This window comes from Toxotes jaculatrix, chromosome 2 (assembly GCF_017976425.1).
Source record: "Toxotes jaculatrix isolate fToxJac2 chromosome 2, fToxJac2.pri, whole genome shotgun sequence".
NCBI classification, from domain to species: Eukaryota; Metazoa; Chordata; class Actinopteri; family Toxotidae; genus Toxotes; species Toxotes jaculatrix.
In genome coordinates this window covers 29,071,447-29,091,439 of record NC_054395.1, presented here as the reverse complement: position 1 = coordinate 29,091,439, position 19,993 = coordinate 29,071,447, and the positions used below count along the sequence as shown (strand labels likewise).

The 19,993-nt window shown below is 41.8% G+C and overlaps 1 protein-coding gene across 2 annotated transcripts; it reads right to left on the bottom strand.

Annotated features, from left to right (window-relative positions):
• Nucleotides 1-929: 929 nt before the first annotated feature.
• Nucleotides 930-19,978, bottom strand: dnajc5ab (DnaJ (Hsp40) homolog, subfamily C, member 5ab). 2 transcript variants are annotated; one of them, XM_041061408.1, is made up of 5 exons: nt 19,809-19,978; nt 5,938-6,108; nt 5,598-5,811; nt 5,050-5,221; nt 930-4,532 (listed from the first exon to the last, which is right to left on the bottom strand). In XM_041061408.1, the coding sequence occupies exons 2-5, from the start codon at nt 6,042-6,044 to the stop codon at nt 4,435-4,437; spliced, it is 591 nt and encodes a 196-aa protein (XP_040917342.1). In that variant the 5' UTR covers nt 6,045-6,108; nt 19,809-19,978; the 3' UTR covers nt 930-4,434. The 2 variants fall into 2 exon arrangements, with proteins under 2 accessions (XP_040917342.1, XP_040917350.1); XM_041061416.1 differs by lacking the exon at nt 19,809-19,978 and adding an exon at nt 19,297-19,316.
• Nucleotides 19,979-19,993: the final 15 nt, after the last annotated feature.

Below are 19,993 nucleotides of genomic sequence, written 5' to 3'. Positions count from 1 at the left end.
TCGCCATCCACAGCAATGTGTGTGTGTGTGTGTGTGTGTGTGTGTGTGTGTGAGTGAGTGAGGGAGAGAGAGAGGACACGTTGGGGGCGGGGGGTGGGGTCAGTTTTCAGCGCTTCTGAAATGATCCCCACACACACACACACACACACACACACACACTTAAACTCACACACCATATCAGGCAATGGCTGGTATGCGGACAGATTAAGACCATGCCAGGCTGTGCTCTTTCTGCTGCACACACACACACACACACACACACACACACACACACACACACACACACACACACACACACACACACACAGACAGACACTGTCCTCTTCAATGTGCTAACTGGTGCATTTTCACATTGTCTCATCATTTCCATAATAATTTTGAGACACTTTTGTTAGTGTGAGCAGACGGGACCTGTACAGGTTTTTTTAATCCCCTAACCTAACCTTTTTTTTAATACGGTATAAATACAATACGGTATATACTGTAGATGTAAACAGATATAAGAAGAGTTTATTAATGTACTGTATTTCTAACAATTAAAATTCATACTTTGACTGAAACACTACACACCACCCTCTGGTCCCCTACCTGTTATCAGTGCCTCCTACATGCTCACATCCATGGTCTGAATGTTTTATGGCAACAAAACAACTTTATCAGGACAAAAGCTGAAAATTTCAAATGAACAGTGAGAGGTTTGGCGGTACAGCGTGTGCCACTGAGGCTGAGTCCTCACTGCCGGGGGCCCCGGGCCCTTTGCTGCGTGGAAAAAGTGAACTCATAAGTTCCTGATCTTGTATCGGAACTGATACCGTGCTTTGTGGCGTCCCACCAGGCAGCAGTCTCGGTCCCGTTACGTGTACTGTGGACACGTCATAAATGCAAACCTCGGCTTTTCACTCAAAGAAGCTCACGAGGAGAAAAGAGGCTCTGAAGCATCGGAAACATTTATTTTACAACAGTACATCAGGTTAATTTCCCCACACGTCTGCCTGACAGACGCACACAGTTAGTCCATGCTAAGAACAGAAAACCTCTAACATCTCTATGTACTGTGTCACTGCGTGTATGTACAGCAGGTCTGCCATTTTGTCTTTTCATTGTCAAAACGGCTCACATCTAAAATTCTATACATCTCCTTGACATACCAGCTAGTCGTTAATCAATTATTAAAAAGATAAGAAAAATAAAATAAATAAAATAATGCTTCAATATTATTGTCAACTCTGGTTTCTATATTCACACATCAGTTCTTGTTGTTTTAGGTCAAACAGTGGAAGTTCCTTGACTCCAGGTTTATGTGTTTCAGGCTTCACGCTGCATTCACTCAGACACTGTTGCTGAATGTTTGGTTCAACAGAAAGACATGAGGGATTTGTGTTTGACAGTGTGATGTTTCAGTGATCACATGACATGAAGCACAAAAACCGAATCGAGTGAAGATTCCTTTGGTGAAAACAGAGCTTCTGCTTCATGGGAAAAACTTTAAAAGATCTGTTTAATTCAAAGTTAGATTCAAATTGGAAGACAAACTTAAAAACAAAACGGAATAAAAATCTGTTCTGTGAGTTCAAACGTTAGAAATGAAGATATCTAATTTAGGTACATTTTTTCTTCCTGTGGCCTCAAACTGATCTGATTTAGTTTAGTTTCATTCAGATTCCCTGAAACCTGCGATTGTAAGTCTGGAAGTGGAGGACAGCCATGGAAGAGACTTATTTAGCTCTTATTCTCATGATATGTATAAATACATATTGAGTGTGTGTTTGATTGAGTAATCAAAGAAAATGAGATTATTAGCAGATTATTCTGTTTGGTTGGATGTAAGTTTTTTTTTTTCCTTTTTTAATAAAAATTAAAAGTTGACACAAACAACCACAACGTTCCTGTTTTTTTCTACTAGCAGAGCTGGGGAGCTACTCATGTGTGACAAATAAAGAACAACAACAAAAAAAAAAGTGTTATTCTTGGAAAACGACACCCCAACTAATCAGCCTGATTGTTGTACTGCTTTCCAGCTGCTATGAGAATTGTATAATCCACAAAACTGCTGCCACGCGAACACGTAAGACTCTGGATATCAATATCCTCCCTTCATTAACAACATAAATAAGAAAAACAAAAACAATGAAAAGCAAATCTACAGAGACAAACAGAAGAAGAAGAAAAAGAAAGAAAAACCCAAGTGTTCATATTTTCGACCAACTCAAAGAAATACAGTGAAATCTAAACATACAGTTTGCACGACATGTACAGCATTTTACTTTCTCACAAAACAAAGTGAAAGCTAAAAACAAACAAAACGGGGCTCAATCACTGTGTGTGTGTGTGTGAGTGTGTGTGTGTGAGTGTGTGTGTGTGTGTGTGTCCTTTAGGGTAACAACAAGAGGAGGACTGTGCTGAACGGCTGCCACAGCTCAGTGTGAACACAGGAGCTCAGTCCTTCACACGTGGGAGGAACGGTGGATCGAGCTGAACACAGGGAGGAAGAAGTGAAGGAGAAGAGGAGAGAGGAAGATGGAAAGAGGAGGAGCATCACAGCAAACCCACAATGGAGCAGTATTAATAACATGTAATGTGACTAATCACTGTTCCTACTGAGAAACTGAAGCAGAGCGTGATTATGTGGAGTTTATGGACCGAGGATGCTGTTCTGTGCAAAAACATGATTCAGATTCATCGTGAGCAGCTGCACAGGTTCCAGTGTCTCCTCACGGAAGACAAGGAGAATCTGAGGACTTTGAACCCGACGTCTTCCCCCGACTGAAACCTCAGCTGCCTTGCCGCCGCACGGGACGGCAGAGGAAGCTGACAGGCTAAAGGCGGCTGCAGGCCACATCCATCAACACTAACCCTCAGGAATCTTACTCAAACTGTCCTGGAGTCTTGTGATAGTTTGATGGTTTGTAAAGGTTTCAATTGTTGGCACCTGTTCCAGTGCGAGCTGCCCTCTCCACATTTAGGAGGGGTGGGGGGGGGGGGGGGTGATGTTCATGAGGGTATAGAGGAAAACACCTCCACCCCCGGTTACTCCTATCAGCTCCTCACAGATCTGACAGACGGGATCACTGACCTGCTTCTGCTCAGTGCAGAGCAGAGAGGGAAGCCTCCACAGCTGTTTCCCAGCGAGCTAAACGGAGGCAGCCTGTTTCTCATCAAGTTTCTGAGCGACTGATTAACAACATCCACAAATGTTTACGTTCTAGACACAAGGAATTTATTTCCTTGTTAATAAATAAAATATTAAAATGTGACACGGATGCGGAAAACAGAAACTTGGCTGTGCAGCTACAACACACGCTGAAAAGTACAGAGCACGCTATGGCTTCCTTCATTTTTAGATTTCTGCTACAGCAGAACAAAAACGTGGATCTCAAGCCAATGTTTGGACAGCAGCCTTCCTCAGGTCTGTGCTGGTGCTCACACCAACACACTGAAGAAAAGTAAATACAAGCAAATGTAAAGAGCGAAAACCCAATTTTATGCCTCAGTCGACTATGGCACAAAGACAAAAGCATTACTGTTAAAATTCATTGCACATCTTTAGCGTTACTCTTGTTTCTCTCTTTCACAGCTCGGGGTTCATCCTCCATTTCCACCATTCAGTATTTAACTTCCTGCTCCTGAAGCTCCAGACGCCAGCTTCCAAACGGACGTGACAGGATCATTTGTAAGGCTTTTCCGTCACCGCGTTATTTTTGTGCTCAGGTTTAGAGATTTTCATGACCTTTCTTCAGGACTTTTGAAATAAAAAAATAAATAAAAATGTGTGTTTACACCTTTTACAGGTAAAACCAGCTTGTACTGTATTTAGTGAATGTCTCTGCGTTTTGGCAACTTCCTGAAACTTTAATACCGGCCTGCTGTGAGACAGTTGGTGAGTCCCTGTTTAAGTCCTGGTCCATGCTCCTGATAGTGTTTGGGACATGATGATTGTTATCAGGTGTATCTGATATGAGAGTAACACTGAGCTTGTCTGTCACTCTGCAGGTGGATGTTACTCTGCGTATTAAAGCTGGGCTCATGTTTGTTTGCATTCTGTCTAACGAGTGATCAAAGAATCGTTCAGTGTTTGTTTTTCTCTCCTCCTCGTTCGTTTTCTCCTTCTTCTCCACTCTTTCCTCATAAATTTGAAATTCAGAGAGAGAAAAGTTTGGGCTGAGCTGGTGAGTCCATGCTAACTGTCAGAGTGATGGTTTGCTGGTGTGTGTGTGTGTGTGTGTGTGGTATTAATAATTACTGCTGCGGATGAACTGAAAAGAAAGTGATGCTTGTGTGTGTGTGTGTGTGTGTGTGTGTGTGTGTGTGTGTGCAGTATGTGTCAGTCTGGTGATTGTGGTGGAGCTGTGTGTGTTTGTGGTTGATACTGTAGCTGTGGTTAACTGTCAGGTGTGAGCTGAACGTGTGTGTGTGTGTGTGTGTGTGCGTGTGTGTTCAGTATGCGTCGGTCCTATAGCTTTGGTGGGCATCGGAGGTGAGCTGGGTGGTTTCTGTGGCGGAGGACGGCTGCATCACGATGGGCTCGCCGCCATCTGAGGAGAAAACACACACACACACACACACACACACACACACACACACACACACACACACACACAGTAAAACACAGGACGACAAACAAAGGCTCACAGCCGAGTGGATCCATCATACCAGGGTTTGTGTCTCCTGGAATACCTCTGTGCTCACACACGCGTGTTTGCATTACTCACAAAAAACTTATGCTGCATTTCCAAATTAAGGACATGTGGACATGCACAAGGTCAAATTCCCCCCCCGCCTCTGCGATCATGGTCGTGGTGCCCCTGAGCAAGGCACCGATCTACCCCAGCTCCCCGGGCTCCTCCTAGGGAAGCCCCCTGCCCCAGCGTCTCTAGTGCATGTGCATGCTTGTGTGTGTGTTTCGTTCACTTGGTGTGGGTAAAATGCAGAGACTTCAGATTAGAAAGGAATCCAAAGCTATGACCCATATATATATATATATAAATATGTAAAACTAGATCTAATGGGCTTTGTGTGAAATATAGCTCTGTGTGCGCCCTCTGTCCTCACCTCTCTCGTCAGCAGTCATCTGGGCCTCCAGGTCTTCGGGGGAGACATAGAACTCGGGCTCCTGGTCCATGGGCGGCCGAGGTTTACATTTACCACAGCAACAGTTACAGCAGCAACACAGGCAACAGCAGAAATAACAGCCTGTGGCCAGGCAGCAGAAGACGAACAAGGCCTGAGGGAGAGAGAGAGAGAGAGAGACAGAGGCAGAGAGATATTATAATCAATCAGAGCCGAGGCAGAGGGATAACACTGTAAGTAAATCATGAATAATTTTTTATGTTATGTGCTGTGAAAGTTTTTTTAAACTGCTGTCTTTTTGCACAGATTAGCACTACGTTATTTATCTATTGCACCTCAGGCCGTGGCATCGAGACATATATGACGGTGAATGACTTATTTCAGTTTATCTGATTTAACAATTTCCGGGTAAAAACTTCTCAACACAGACAAAAGTTCCAAGGCCCTGAACATGAATTTCAAACTCTACAGGAAGGAGCAGTGCAGCATAGCCGGCTGGCTCCAAACCCCTCCCGCTCTGTCCATCCTACCTTCGCCCACCAGCTGGACAGAACAAAGTAGGTGTTGACGTTCTCCTCTCCAAACTGCTCTGCGACGTAGAGCCCCAGCGAGCCGTATTTATCGTAGATGTTCTTCTTGGTGGCGTCGGCCAGTATGGAGTGGGCGTTGTTGATTTCCTTGAACTTCTCAGCAGCCTCTGGGTTGTCCGGGTTCTTATCTGGGTGAAACTTCAACGCCAGTTTCCTGTAAACAGAAAGAGGCAAAGGACTTAGACACAGTACTACAGTTTATTTCAGGGTCCCTTTGTCCCATTGAAAGAGTCGGTCACAGGCCTCTGACGCCCTCTAGTGGTCAGTTCCTACACTGTACCTGTAACATTTCTTGATGTCCTCTGTCGTGGCGTTCTTGTCGACCCCCAGCACAGCATACAGCGATTCTCCTGATGTGGAGAGAGTCCTCTGTCTCTGCTGCTCCATGGCCTCTCTCTCTCTCTCTCTCTAGTTCCTTCTCACTTGTTCCCTCGCTCGCTCAGCCTCTCACCTGTCAGGTAAAAAGAGAAACAAGACAAGATGACGAAGGAGCTGATGAGTTTCAAATCAACAAGTTATTTTGTTGTTGTTTTTTATTTTACTTCCTATTCCCCAGTTTCCCTCTTGCACATATTCTCTTGTATATTGCAAAAAGTAATAATAAATCCAGTGTATAAATTGTATTGGTCTTAATCTTAAATGACCAAGTAACAAGACAATTTAAATTATAGCTGCAACTACGATTATGTGAATTATCAAGTAATCTGCGGATTATTTTCATGATGAACTGACCGAGAAAAACTGTGCAAAATAAAAACACATAACTGAAATGTGTTTAAATAGTAGGACGGCAAATAAAAAATATTTTTATTAATGATTTACTGATTGATCTGCTATCAATTTTCTTCATGAACTGATTTTCCTGTATATAAAATGTCAGAGTTCAAATGTCTAGTTTCAAACTATGTGAAACACAGAAAAGCAGCAAACCCTCACCCTGGAAAAACTGCAGAGAACAAGTGGCATTTTTTCCTTGAAAATGGTTTAAACAATTAATTGATTAACAAAATTATTTGAAAATGATTTTCTCTAACAATCAATCAATCAATCTGTCGACTAATCATTTGAGTCCTTTTCATTCCGCTGTCTGACAGATTCCACTGGTATTCTGTCTCCCTCGGTCCCCAAACAGCACGTCAAACTCTCAGGTACAGGACGCCCATTAAGCCTCTCTGCTGCTGATAGAGTTACACTGAACAGTGTCTTTCCTTCCTGTATTTACAAAGACTGATGTTAACAAAGCTGCGGCTGAGGGGGAGAGAAGAAACTGTAAACACACAAACAGCTTTGGTCTGGACTATTTACACAGGACTGTAGAAACAACGTGGCTTTAACACTAAAGGAAAACAATGAGAACGTGGTTGGTTGTAGTGACAAAGACAAAATATAATGCTGATTCACACGTATACGGAACATTTATGGCCAGACGGCGATGCTGACTTTGCTAACATGGTGCTAACATGGTGCTAACATGGTGCTGTTCATGTCACACAGCCAGTCGGGCAGGTGTATAAGGCAGAGAGATTTACAATCTGTGTCCTGAAAGAACCTTTTGTTTCCCATAAGTCAACTGTCCTGAAGCTGCAGCAAACAAGATAAACAAGAAACACGAAGCACAAGGAGGAAACGTGGCGGCTTCTGTCAGAAACAGTGAAGCAAAGGAGGCCCTGACAGTAAGTGTGAGCAGGAAGCAGTTCAAGGTGTGTTCACTGACAGGTAAGTTGATCGTAATTGGCTGGATGACATGTAGCAGCTGTTGTAAGCTGCCTAAAAGAAACTAATCATGGACATTTATCAGTATTCTCTGTCATTTTAATGACAAAATGATGAATTAAAAAAAAGGAATCATTAGTTTTCATTAGTGATAGTACTTCTGACAATATGGTACAAACCTTAACTTATGGCTTTGCTACCATAAATGTAATGAGATTTTTGTCCCGTGACAGAGCACACAGGGCACCTCAGGCCACTTCACCCAGCACTGACTCAATGAAAACCAACGCTAACTTCACCTACTGCGGGGCAACAAACTTCATGTACAGCAGGCATCATGATAAGCTACTTCGACAAGATCACAACACATTAACAAATGCACACACCCACCCACAACAACAATAAACCAACTTCAGGCAGGAAGTACGCTGATTACAAGCCATGTGAATTTCTGCAGAATGGGTCGAGAACAAGGTTCCAGGTTTCTGAGTCCTGAGGGAGATCCGCTTCCTGACCTCTGACCTGAGCAGAAACTGAACCCTAACCCTGGCTGTTATGACCCAGTCAGACAGCAGGTGTATGGGGGTTAGCAGGCTTAGAGACCACACTAAGCCACTTCAGCTTCACAGACACTCAACCAGACAGCTGAACTTAAACTAACGACAGGAAAATAAGCTGCACACGGTCTTCACGCTTGGCCTACAGCTTTCTGATGAACTATTTTCACACTTCATGTGTCATAATCTGTAACCAGACCACAGTTCCCATCACACAGACACATAAAAGAGCTTTACACATGCAAAGTAACATAATACCAATGACTGGGAGGTTGGAGTAATAAAATGTGTGCGTCCAGGGCCTCGTGGTGGTTTAGAAGTGATAAATGCACAGTTTGATTTTAGTCTGGGACTAAAATCATTGTCCCTCCATCTCTGCTGTCCACCTCTGAAAAACACCCCCCAAAAAGCCAGTGTGCTCTAACTCCACTCACTACACAACTGAGCAGTTTATGGTAACGCTGTATTCCATAGATCATGGAAATCAATCAATTAATTAGAGCTGAAAAAATGGATCAATATGTTTGATTAGTGAATTGACAGGAAATTAATCTGCAACTATTTTTAATAATCTAAGTGAAAGCAGCAAAGATCCACTGGTTTGATTTTCCAACATGGTTTCAACCCACTGGCCAAATGTGACACACGGTGGAAAGCAATGAGGCCAAATGTAGAGGTGACACCACAGTGTGGATTCTGACCAGTGCAGGGGTTTTGAGAATCATACTGATATTTAGAGTTGAAAAAAATTAGGTATTAAGGAATTTATCATTGCGATATCTTATTCTGATCCAATTAACTGTTTCGTCTATGAAATGTCAGCAAATAAGTGAGAAACTCGCATCACAATTTCCAAGGTGACACATTCAGATTGGGTCAATCTGGGCTTTGGATCAATCCAAAGCCCAGAGAGTGCAGGACACTACACGACAAGGGAAAACAGCAAATTCTCACATTTCAGAAGCCTGAGACAGAAAAAGTTTGGCATTTTGCTGCTGTGTTGGTCGGGCTCTTTCACTCACGCTGTGTTTTTCTGGTTGTGTGTGTGTGTTGAATGGAGGCAGTGGCTGGGAGGAGGTTAACTTTAGCAGACTGTGGATGGTTACCTAAACATACAGGGATAATCTTGACCACACAAAGGACAGGAAAAAAAAAAAGGCACAGTGTGGATTAGGAGCATAAAGAGATTCACGCCATAAACAAACACACCGTTCATGAAAAGCTATATATGGCATATTCCCTGGAACATAAAGGCGACAAAAAAAATAATAATAATATATATATATATATATATATATTACCCTGAAGTTTAAAAAAAAAGTGTCACTTTGAAGCCCTGTATGGCACCAGATGGTTGTTATTGCCATGGCAACCCCACAATGCCTCGACAACGGCACGTCTGACAACACATAGATTTAACACCTCCCTAAATCCCGCCCACTACTGTTCCCCGGATTAACCAGTCACAATACAGATAAACCTCCCACCTGACTGGGATTAACCAATGAGGGCGATTCATCAGTACACCAGGGATTATCAGCATACTGAGAGAGGGTACTTCTGTGTGTGTGTGTGTGTGTGTGTGTGTGTGTGCGGTGAATTATCACAACCACCCACCACAGTGAGCCTAAACCAAAGCCTCTGCCTACCTGAGCTAAATCTGACTCAAATTCACAGGAACAAACAGGTCGGAAAGAATTAACACACACTGTAATGAGGATGACACGATATGGTCTGTGTGTTACAGTGTGAGACCTGATACGTGCTTCCACACCTGAGCCTTACATTTATTTGGATTTTATTTAGTCCATATCATCTACTGACGGCTTTCCACTGAGCCATGAAGCTGGAGTCACAGCTCGACCCTGTTTGATGCTCATCTGGAAGCCACAGCTGTTTCACTTCAGTCCGAACTGCAGCGGAAAAAAACTGACTTTGTTGTCTGTATTTGTTCCATTGAGATTCAAACAATAAAGAATCAATCATCAAAATAGTTGATTGGCTAATCGACTTATCAGTTGTTGTTGCAGCTCTATCCACAATACCTGATAAATCAAAGCAAGTCAAAACACTCCTGTTTATTGATCTGGGTACGTGTATATTTTCCCTCTAACACTCGCAGTGAAGGACGTTTTCACTTGCTGCATCTGTGCCGTGCAGAAAGAGTTTCTTTTCTCTTAATCATTTACAGGTCCCCACATCATTCTTCACATGTCAAGTTACACTAAATGAAAACAGATCGCAACACAACACACATGCAAGGCAAATCACAGCCTCCGTTCCACTCAGGGTTCATGAGCAACGCTCAGATCCATCATGAAAACACAAGTAAAACTAAAGTAAAACATCACTCAAAAGAAAAATAGAAACTATAGACCAGAGATAGTAGGGTGTCACATTAAATAAGAATTAAAAGAAAAAAATAAACATCAGTATATCCCTGAACGAGATGTGCAACAATTCATCATCCCAACCACATTTTGATAAGTCATAACTGAACACCAGTAATGTCTTAAGGAATCTCCTCTACGGAATGAAGAGCTCAGAACAACCTACTTTACTGCGTGTGCTCAGAACCAAAGGATGTGAGCACCAGTCCAGAGTTCACTTAGTTCTGGTCGACTTTCCAAGGTTGTGTAACTGTGTTCTGCAAGATGTTAATACTGTCTCCATAACAAAACAAAACACAATCAAACAGCCCGTGAAATTCTGAATAGCTGCCAGAGACGGTGCCGTCCGTGCGCTCGCTGTGACGTGATGTTTGCTTGATTAATGGGTGGGTGCAGTTTAGCATCTAACCACAAGTGCAATAAGCAGCAAAGTGCAGAATATACAGTAACTACTGTATGCACATATTACACATTATATACAAAACAGAAATACACATAAAACCGAAACCTTTGGCAGACAGCACTCGTAGAAAATGATGCAGCAAATCATGTGCTATAATTAACCAACTGCAGGCTCTGAGTATGGGGAAGCGAGCACTGCTGTTTGAAGATTTTAAGAAGTTCCCGCAGTGACCCTGAACACACCGCAGTATAAAAAGCTGCGGACACATCCTCTTAGAAACACATTTTTACTCTTTGATGAAGATCAAAGTTCAAGTAGCATTGTTCTTCACTGGAAAAACAAACCAAAATACAGGAAATTTAATTAAATAACATGAGGTTTAAATCAGCAGTCGCCGTCGGGCCACGCTGTTATCTGAAGATTTTCAGATAATGCCATTTTTTTTGCCCACAGGAAGGGACTAACCAAGACTTTAAAAACATGAAATGTAAATAAATAAACTACAGGAGCTGAACTAAAATCCTCCCCACATGAATTTAACATTCACAACTGGGAGCTGCCCAGTACAACCAGTCTGCTACATCTGAAATCATCTCTGCAACATTTTGTTATGTGAAATCAAAAGTGTTTATAGCAGTACTGATGGAGGTCGGTGGTTCCTTTAGACCCAGAGCAGCTGTTGTTGGAGAAGGCGGGAGCTTTGCTTAAGACATGAACAGAGACTGCTGAGAAAGACGGATGTGTAACTGACTTCTCTTTACTGGGATTCAAACTGTCAAAAACACATTTCACCAGCCAAAAGGCTGGGAGATATGAGTTATTCATGTTTTTATGTGTGTATCTATTTAAAGCTGATCTTCTCTTTTACTCTAATATTGTGTGTGTGTGTGTGTGTGACCAGAATACAGCTAGACAACAGTAAACTGTAACCTATGTATCATAAACCAAGGAAAAGCAAAAGATCTTCTGAATAGGCTGTTTATATATGACTGTTTGCATTTTGGGTCTTGAACATTTGATAAGTCACTTCCTGTGAGCAAGTGTCACACAGATAATCGTGACAGTGGCTTGTGAATATGTTTATATCTCTGAGTCATGATGAAAAGAGACTGGTATCTGTGGTGATCATAACTGTGTGTGTGTGTGTGTGTGTGTGTGTGTGTGTCCTCACATTCAGCCTGTTATTAAACCTCTGTTTATCCAGGTAAGGTTCACTAAGCACTGTTAAAAACACTTTCCCAGTAACTCCCAGGTGCACTGTCTTCTGCTTAGTTGTTTTAGGGGACTATTATGTAACTGCCATCATCTTCTGCTGTTTCAGACTGTGGTCATGGTTTTGTGTGTGTCTGACAGTCACTGGCTAAGTGTTTTGTGTGTTGTTGATACTGTTGTCTTGTGTTGTTGTGATACTACAGTTCATTCCCAGGGTGCAGAAATACCAAGGATTTGGTTCCAAAACGATTTGCTGATGAACTCTGGCATGTGCCTCACAACATTTTCAACTTTGCAATCAGTTGCCATGCCGACAAATTTCAGACTTTTATTGTTTTATTTAAAGAAAGGGCTGGTACACGGCCGTACCAACCTGAATTATTACAGGGTTGCTGCTTCTGTTGACATCTGTTGATTTATCATCAAGGTCCACTACAGTTTGGGTGAGCAGCAAACCGCAAACCCTGCCCACTCGTACATGTACACACTAACCGATGCAGACAGTGCGCACACAGCTGCAGAGGAGACAGGGGAACATGCAGAGCCCTTCATTAGTTCAACTCTACTTTTAGTAGAGGTAGAATATTATTGTTGGTTGGTGGGATATTTTTTTTTAATTCAGAAAGTCTGCTCTGCTGTTTCTAAAGTTAGTTACAATGCTGTGTGCAATGTTAATTGCGTGAGCACTAAACTCACTGAGGTGTGCGGTGAAATCACATAAAGACAGTTTCTCTCCCTGAGTTGCTCATTATGAACAGGAAGGAAAATAAAACACTAAAAAAACAAAACATCAGAAAAACAGCAACACAAGAAACCACCATAAAAACAGTGTAAACATGTTTGTGGTGATTTCTCCCTTTAAGACACTGTCAGGTTCCAAGTCACGCTGCTCACACTGCATCTTCACAGGCTGCTGAGTCAGTGAAACAGCAGCTTTCAGCTTTTTAAAAAACATGACTTTGCTCTCATTTATTCTGAATTGTTCTGTTTCCCTCACTGCTGCTCGGTGGGGAAGGGATGGATCATTAGTCAGTATTATTGACTACACAAACAAGCAGCTGTTGTCTGTGTACACACACACACACACACACACACACACACACACACACACACACACACACACACACACACACACACACAGCCAAAATGAAACAGAAAGTGTAAATGAAATGTAAATTGTGCAGGGGGGGATATTACAGTTGTCAAACTCTCCCTGCACACAAAAAGTTTAAGACTTTACTTTTCAAACACAGAACATAAATACTGAACAACAAACTTTGGACTGGGCTGTACATGAAGATAACTAGGGGTGCGGTAACTCTTTGTCATCTGCAGACTCTCAGCACCAACCCATGGACATTCAGACTGCCAAATGTAAACATATGAAGCCTGCATTCATATCCAAGCTGTGGACACGATGTGTACACACAATACAATCAACATCGGTCGGCGGCACAAAACACACACTCCTTCAGTTTGTCACAGCAGGGTATTAACACCAGCCACAGGCCACACGATGGTACATTCGGCCTGTGACTGTTTGCTTCCTCTACCAGCTACTGGAGAGTAACCAACAGGCCATTACATCGTGAAAGTGTGTCTGGTTAAAAAAGAGACTGGCGGACTACCAACATCAGTTTGATGCAGTTTCTGCTGTAAGTGGGCAGACATCTAATCATTAGCTATGGGTTTTCGTTGACTCTACGTCTTAATCTGATTTAAGTGAAAAGTGGTTGGTAAATTCACAATGTGTCAGCTGCTGTGGCCACAGGACGAAAAAAAAAAAAAACAACCCACAGATTTCTGCTACGCTCTCAGCTTCTGTCCGTAAACTTGTTCTTGTGTTGCCACCTTTTCTGTTCTTGTCATCAGTTTCTGTTCTTTAACGATGTTAAATCGAGGATGCGTCAAGTTTCACAAGCCGAAAGATCTTCAAACTGGTTCTTTTGTTTGTCCAGAACCCAAAGATATTTAGTTTACAGTCACAAGTTTAACTTCCCCATATCATGGAATGAAACATGCAGACCAGCTGCTGGACAACCGGACATGGGATTTCACAGTTTTGGCATGTTTCTTATCATTTAGTTTCCCAGCTGAAGAAGATGCAACTGATTTTATCAGTTTTGTTTTTGTGTCATTTTCATCTCGTCATCCTGTTTTCATCCGTCTTTCTCTCTTATTGTCTTTTTTTTTTCTGCTTTACCTTTTCCTTCCTCTTCTTCAGTTCACATTCATCACTTCTCCTCCATCACTCTTGCCATCATCACACTTTCCTCACCCCTCCCTCCCTCCCTCCCTGATCTACACCTTCATCATCACTTCCTCATTAACGTGTCACACCACCACATTTTACCCCCTCCTCACTGCTTTCCATTTCTCTTGTTTCTTACCCTCATTTAAAAGAAAAGAAGGAAGGTTCAATTATTCAACTGTTCAATATCACAGAACTCAAACAGGTTACTTACAGGGATTTTTGACATATTTAATGTGTTAATGTGTGTTCATGTTATTCTACAGACTAAACAAGGAGCTAAAATTAAAAGATTAAAAAAAGGTACCCTGCATGTATGAGAGAAGAAAAACTGGTAAGACAGACGAACAGAAAGAGAGAGGAATGTGCATAAGTACATATCATCATATCATATTCATATGAACTATTACTACAACTCACTCAGTGTCCTGAGGTTATAATAGTAAAATGCAAATGAAGGTTCACACAGAAAAACACAAACAGACAAACAGGTGCAAAAGTCAGTCAGAGGTTACTGATTGTGAGAGTGTGCAGCTCCATGTTCATTCACTGAGATCTGGTTACAAACACACACACGCACACACACACTCACCCACACACACACACACCCTTTCCTGTCTGACAATCAGTAGGTGGCTCATTGCTACGACTGACACAGTAAATACAGCTGCCACACACATGCATGCAGGGCAGGAAACTAGTTGTGTGAGGATTCAGAGTCAACACAGGACAAACACAGAAGTACTGCTGCCTGGTAATGAATGACTTGGTACTTATCAAGCACTCCATGTGATAGTCAGCAGTTAATCATCGTGGGAGAGCTGTGCATAATAAAATAAAACTGAGGGCTTACATTCCTAACTTCTTCATATGATGAAGAAATGAAATCACACTGAACACAAAGTGCTGATTAGTGATACGGGTCAAAGGTTACATACACACACACACACACACACACACACACACACACACACACACACACACACACACACACACACACACACACACACACACCCACACACACACCTCTCCACAGCCTGCTTTCCCAGCAGTCTCTACGTCTTGGCACAGGGATACTGTGATGCAAAAAGGCCAATCCAATTCATTAGCTAATGTCCAATCAGCTGTCTGTCAGCATTCATGCATCAGCTTTCTCAATGGACACACACATGCTAACAGTGCATGGGAAAACATTACAGTGATGACCTGGACTCTGCTAAAGTACACTGGGCAAACCCATAGGGACATAATGGAAGGAGTGCAGCCACCACTCACCGTGTTCATGTATAATGAATTTGTAAAGTTGCAATCTGCGAATGTTTGGTAAAAAGAAAATGGCCCAGGTTAAAATGTTAAGATTCATTTTTCTCTGTTATTATTCTAATACTCTACTCTGCGTTTTGGACAGATAGCTAAAACAGCAGTACAGTATCTAGTAACAGAATCTATTCATCACCTCAGCTGATCCATTAATATCTGCAATTTATATTTACATTCCTACAATCAAGTCTATTAAGTAATTCAAGATGGAATTTCTTTAAACAAATATTTAAAAATTCCAGGATTAAAAGAGATTTATTGGAAATCGTCATTTGAACAGCGTTGCCACGTTAAACACCAAAAACAGCTGGGAAGACCTGGGCTGAGAAAATGAAAGAAAAACACCATTCCAGTTCTCCAGCAGTTGAGTTGCCCTCGGGCAAGGCACGGTGTGTCTGACTGCTTGGCAGAGTGCTCAGTGCTCTTATACCAGTCATCTCAGGTGTAACTGTGAAGCAGGCACTGCTAAAAATAGTCCAGTTTATTCTACTCTTGACAAAATAAAAGTCCCCGGACAAATTGTTTTTTCACATAATTAACAAGCAGTGAAACTGTCACTTCACAGCTTCTCTTGTCCTGCTATTCATCACTGGGTCATTTCACTAAAGGACTCTTTACTTAAAAAAACAAAAAAAACAAAAATCCATGATCTACCATAACAACTCTATGAGGAATCACTGTCAAAGCTTAAAGAGGGAGGAGAAGAATGACAGCGGGGAGTCAGAGCGGTGAAGGTGGAGCGACAGAGGCGGGCAGAGGGACACAGCTGGGTCAGGGTGACAGAGATGGAGTGACAGAAAAAAATAAGTGTGCGACAGTGTGAGAAAGAAAAAGTGTGAAGCTGCAGGAGAAAGGCCAGTGAAGGTGAATGTTTGACAGCCCCACATGACTTGAGATCACAGTGCTGTTACACCATCCTGTCTAGAGGACACACTCATGACAAGACTCGTGACCTGGAGCTATGAGCAGCCACCACCTCTCATTCAAAAGGGAAACCGTGTTCTTCCCTCGGGGGATCTGTGGTTTCTCTGATTAGGATATATACACCTGTAGACATAACAATACGGGGATAGTTTTACCATTTTGTTTGCTTACAGTGAGATAAAATTATGACAAATGGTAAGACTAGCTTCCTTTAGCTCTGGATGTCAGTGGGATCAAGCAGGAGCTCTATCGTAGAGAAAGCTCCTGCAAAGATAAGTGGCTGGAGGAGCTGAACTATTCTACACTATATATATTTATAAAGACAAAATCAATCCGCTGTCTTCTCACACGCACTGCCAGAACCTTCCCACTTTAACACACTCATCGTTCAAATCGTATCATCTAAACTGACTTAAACTATTGCAAACTGACACGTAAAATTCACCTGACTTCCATTTCTTTCACCTCACAATTAGGTTTATAGAAAGGATGACCACTGCCAGATAATTGTTCATAATCCAACAATTATTTTATCAGTTAATCAAATAACTGTTTAGTGTGTGAAATGTTTACATGTTGCACTTTTGGCTACATCTTAATTAGTGATGCCAAAGCAGGCAACAGGGATGAAATGTTCACCCGACAGAGAACTGTGAGCTGTATTCATCCCTCTGTAAGCCTGCAGAAAAACTAATGCACTGAGCAACAAATGCAACTTTAAAAGAACATAAAACCGAAAGGTAACAGCATATGAGCAAATCACTCTGAAATAAAAATATATACTGTGCTCATCTCTTCCTCATGAACTGAGCTGCAAAATTACAAATTGATCAGCCGTGAACCAAGAGGCTGTGTGTGTAAAGCTCAGGTCCTGCAGGCGTCGACAACTGTTTTGATTCTAATACCAAAGACTGAACACGAACCCTGTCAGCCTTCTACGTGAGGATACAAATATCAATACCAAATACCAGAGAGCCAAAGCAGGAATCCCAGCTGGGGGATAATTTTAGGTTTTCAAGGGTCGCAGCAGAGACACTCTGAGAGGAAACTGTTACACAGCACCACAGCTAAATGAAGCTACGCAACTTTAGACTAGGCACAGTAATAAATAAATAAATAAATAAAACCCCTCCAAATATAAAAGAACAGGAACAAGTTCAATCCATTTCTCTAGTTTTAGGCTTATAAACGACTGTTTTAATAACTGACTGATTGTTTGAGTAATTTTAAAAGCAAAAACTTAAAACTTTCTCTGGTTCCAGATTCTCAAATATAAGGATTTGCTTTTGTTTTCCATTTTATGTCAGTGCAAATTAAACATTGGACTGAGACGACACACGGCTCTGGGAAACTGTGACAGACATTTTTCACTTTTTCTAAGCCATGAATCAGGTAATCACATAAAAAGATAAATTGCAAATATATTGATAATGAAAATAAAAGCTAGCTGCAGCCCTAGTTCCTAGCAGTGAACTGAATCACATTTACCTTTCAGTGTAACCGCAGTGAGGCAGCAGTGATAATCCCCCCCCTCTCTGACCTACTACTGGTCTGTTATCTAGGTGTAACCTGATTTGATGTGACTGGCTTTTATATGACTCACTGATGACCACTTGTACCAGAGCTCACACTAATGACATCACTCACCATCATGCATTTCAGTCAGCCCTTACACAGACCAGCTGACTCAGACAAATAATACGATTTGGTAAAAAGCTTCCTAGAAATGTGATGTAAAATGAACTGACTCAAATAGAAATTTCTGAAGATATAACTTGCCGGAAAAGGACACACCTGGAAGTTGATACTCTTTATGTAATTAGATTCACCTGTAAATTTTACAGGACAACCCCATGTGCCGGTACTTTAGTAAGTTGTGCGGCTGATGCCAAGTACTGATAGGAGCGATTGGTCGCACATGCCATGTTCAGTAGTAGAAGAAAATGTGTCCAAATGACATGTGAGAAACTACATATATGACTGTTTATATCAATTATGCTTATTTATACTTAGAAGTTATTCATCTTCTTCTCTAACTATGAAGATACAGCAAGAGATTTTCTTCAAAGAAAACATTTTTTTTTTTTAATGTGAAAGCTTATCTCAATCAAAGAACTGGTCATGATATCTTACCAAACAAACTGATGTCCGGTTGCCAAATGACTATATTTTATCAGCTCTTTATTAATGCTCACTGTATCCTAAACGTTTAAGCATATGTTGATTCTACTTTTATTCTCCTGCTAGTTAGTTAGATTCAGTGACATGTTCCCAGGATAAATCATGATTAAAAGAAAAATCCACACCTAGTCTTACTCTGGATCAACTTCTTGCTTTTCAAAACTGACGTATTATACCAATACTTTGCAGATACAGTACATCGCAGCAACATCGCTACTAATATCAGCAACAACAGGTATCAACAAAGCAAATTAATATCCATAATGGAGGAAAAAATGAACTACATTTTAATAATTCTGGTTCAGTGATCAAAAGTCAAAGACCTGATGCTCAGAAAAGCATATAAACATGACTTACAATGGAGGAGGGAGCTGCAATCAGATTAAAAAGATTATAACTTTAGCTAATGATAGACCCAAAGTGACTGACGAGAGCCAAAATGGCTACTGGATAATTATGTTTTCATAGTGAAATGTTTATAACATCTTCTGCCATAAACATGAGTGCCTTCTCACACATCCACACAGTCAGCCGGTTTGTAATAGCACCTGCCACCCCTTATACACATCACACGAGGACAGAAAAAGACAGCAGCTCGTAAGCAAACCAATAATAGACACTGCCCCATTAAGAACAATACAATGGAAATAATTTAAACTACTTAGCTATAAATTCTTAAATAGCCTACCTATTTTGTTGGCGTGTCAATCATCAACATGCCAGGGAAGAGTTGCCACCTGTCTCTCCAACATTTCCGAAGATCAAAAAAACACTGACCCCTCACTCGGCTACAGACTGCAAATCCGGATTTATCCTCTGGTTTCTTCTCAGTTTTTTACTCGACTGACTAAATCAGCCACGTTTCAACCCGCAATAATCGATAAGACGCCCCGGGATCTGAATCCAGGGTCCACCTGCCCTCACAGATGGTAATGTATGGCTCTCGGCTCGTGACTGGCAACGGAACTAGAAAATACCGGTCGGCTCGGGAATCAAACCGTGGTTAAAGCTGATAATCTCCAAGCACCGCATCAAAGGAACACACACAGCATCCATGTTGGTTAGCCCGTCCATAGCCTCGCCAGCACGGAGCGATATGCCTGGTTTGAATAAGCCAGCTAGCACTTAGCTCGCTAACTAATCCAAGGGCAGCAAAGCTGAGTAATGTTAGCACAGTGGCTAACCGTGCGCGCTGCTTACCTTTTTTTCAGCCCCGGGCAGTCTGGCTCCTCTTCTTCTTTTTAAGCGAAGCGAGTTTTATAAGAGTCGCATCACAGTTCAGCTTTGTTTTCCGCCGCTAAACCATTCAAACAGCCGGCAGGGCAGCCACGGAGCTAACAGCTACACTGGGGAGGGAACGAACTGTCAATCGCAGCTCAGCGGTG

Bases quoted from the DNA above. Each gene is read 5' to 3' on its own strand.
- dnajc5ab (XM_041061408.1), bottom strand. From the start codon at position 6,044: ATGGAGCAGCAGAGACAGAGGACTCTCTCCACATCAGGAGAATCGCTG. The intron at 5,812-5,937 runs GTACAGTGTAGG...TTCTGTTTACAG, and splicing joins GACATCAAGAAATGTTACAG to GAAACTGGCGTTGAAGTTTC. The intron at 5,222-5,597 runs GTAGGATGGACA...TCTCTCCCTCAG, and splicing joins TGTCCAGCTGGTGGGCGAAG to GCCTTGTTCGTCTTCTGCTG.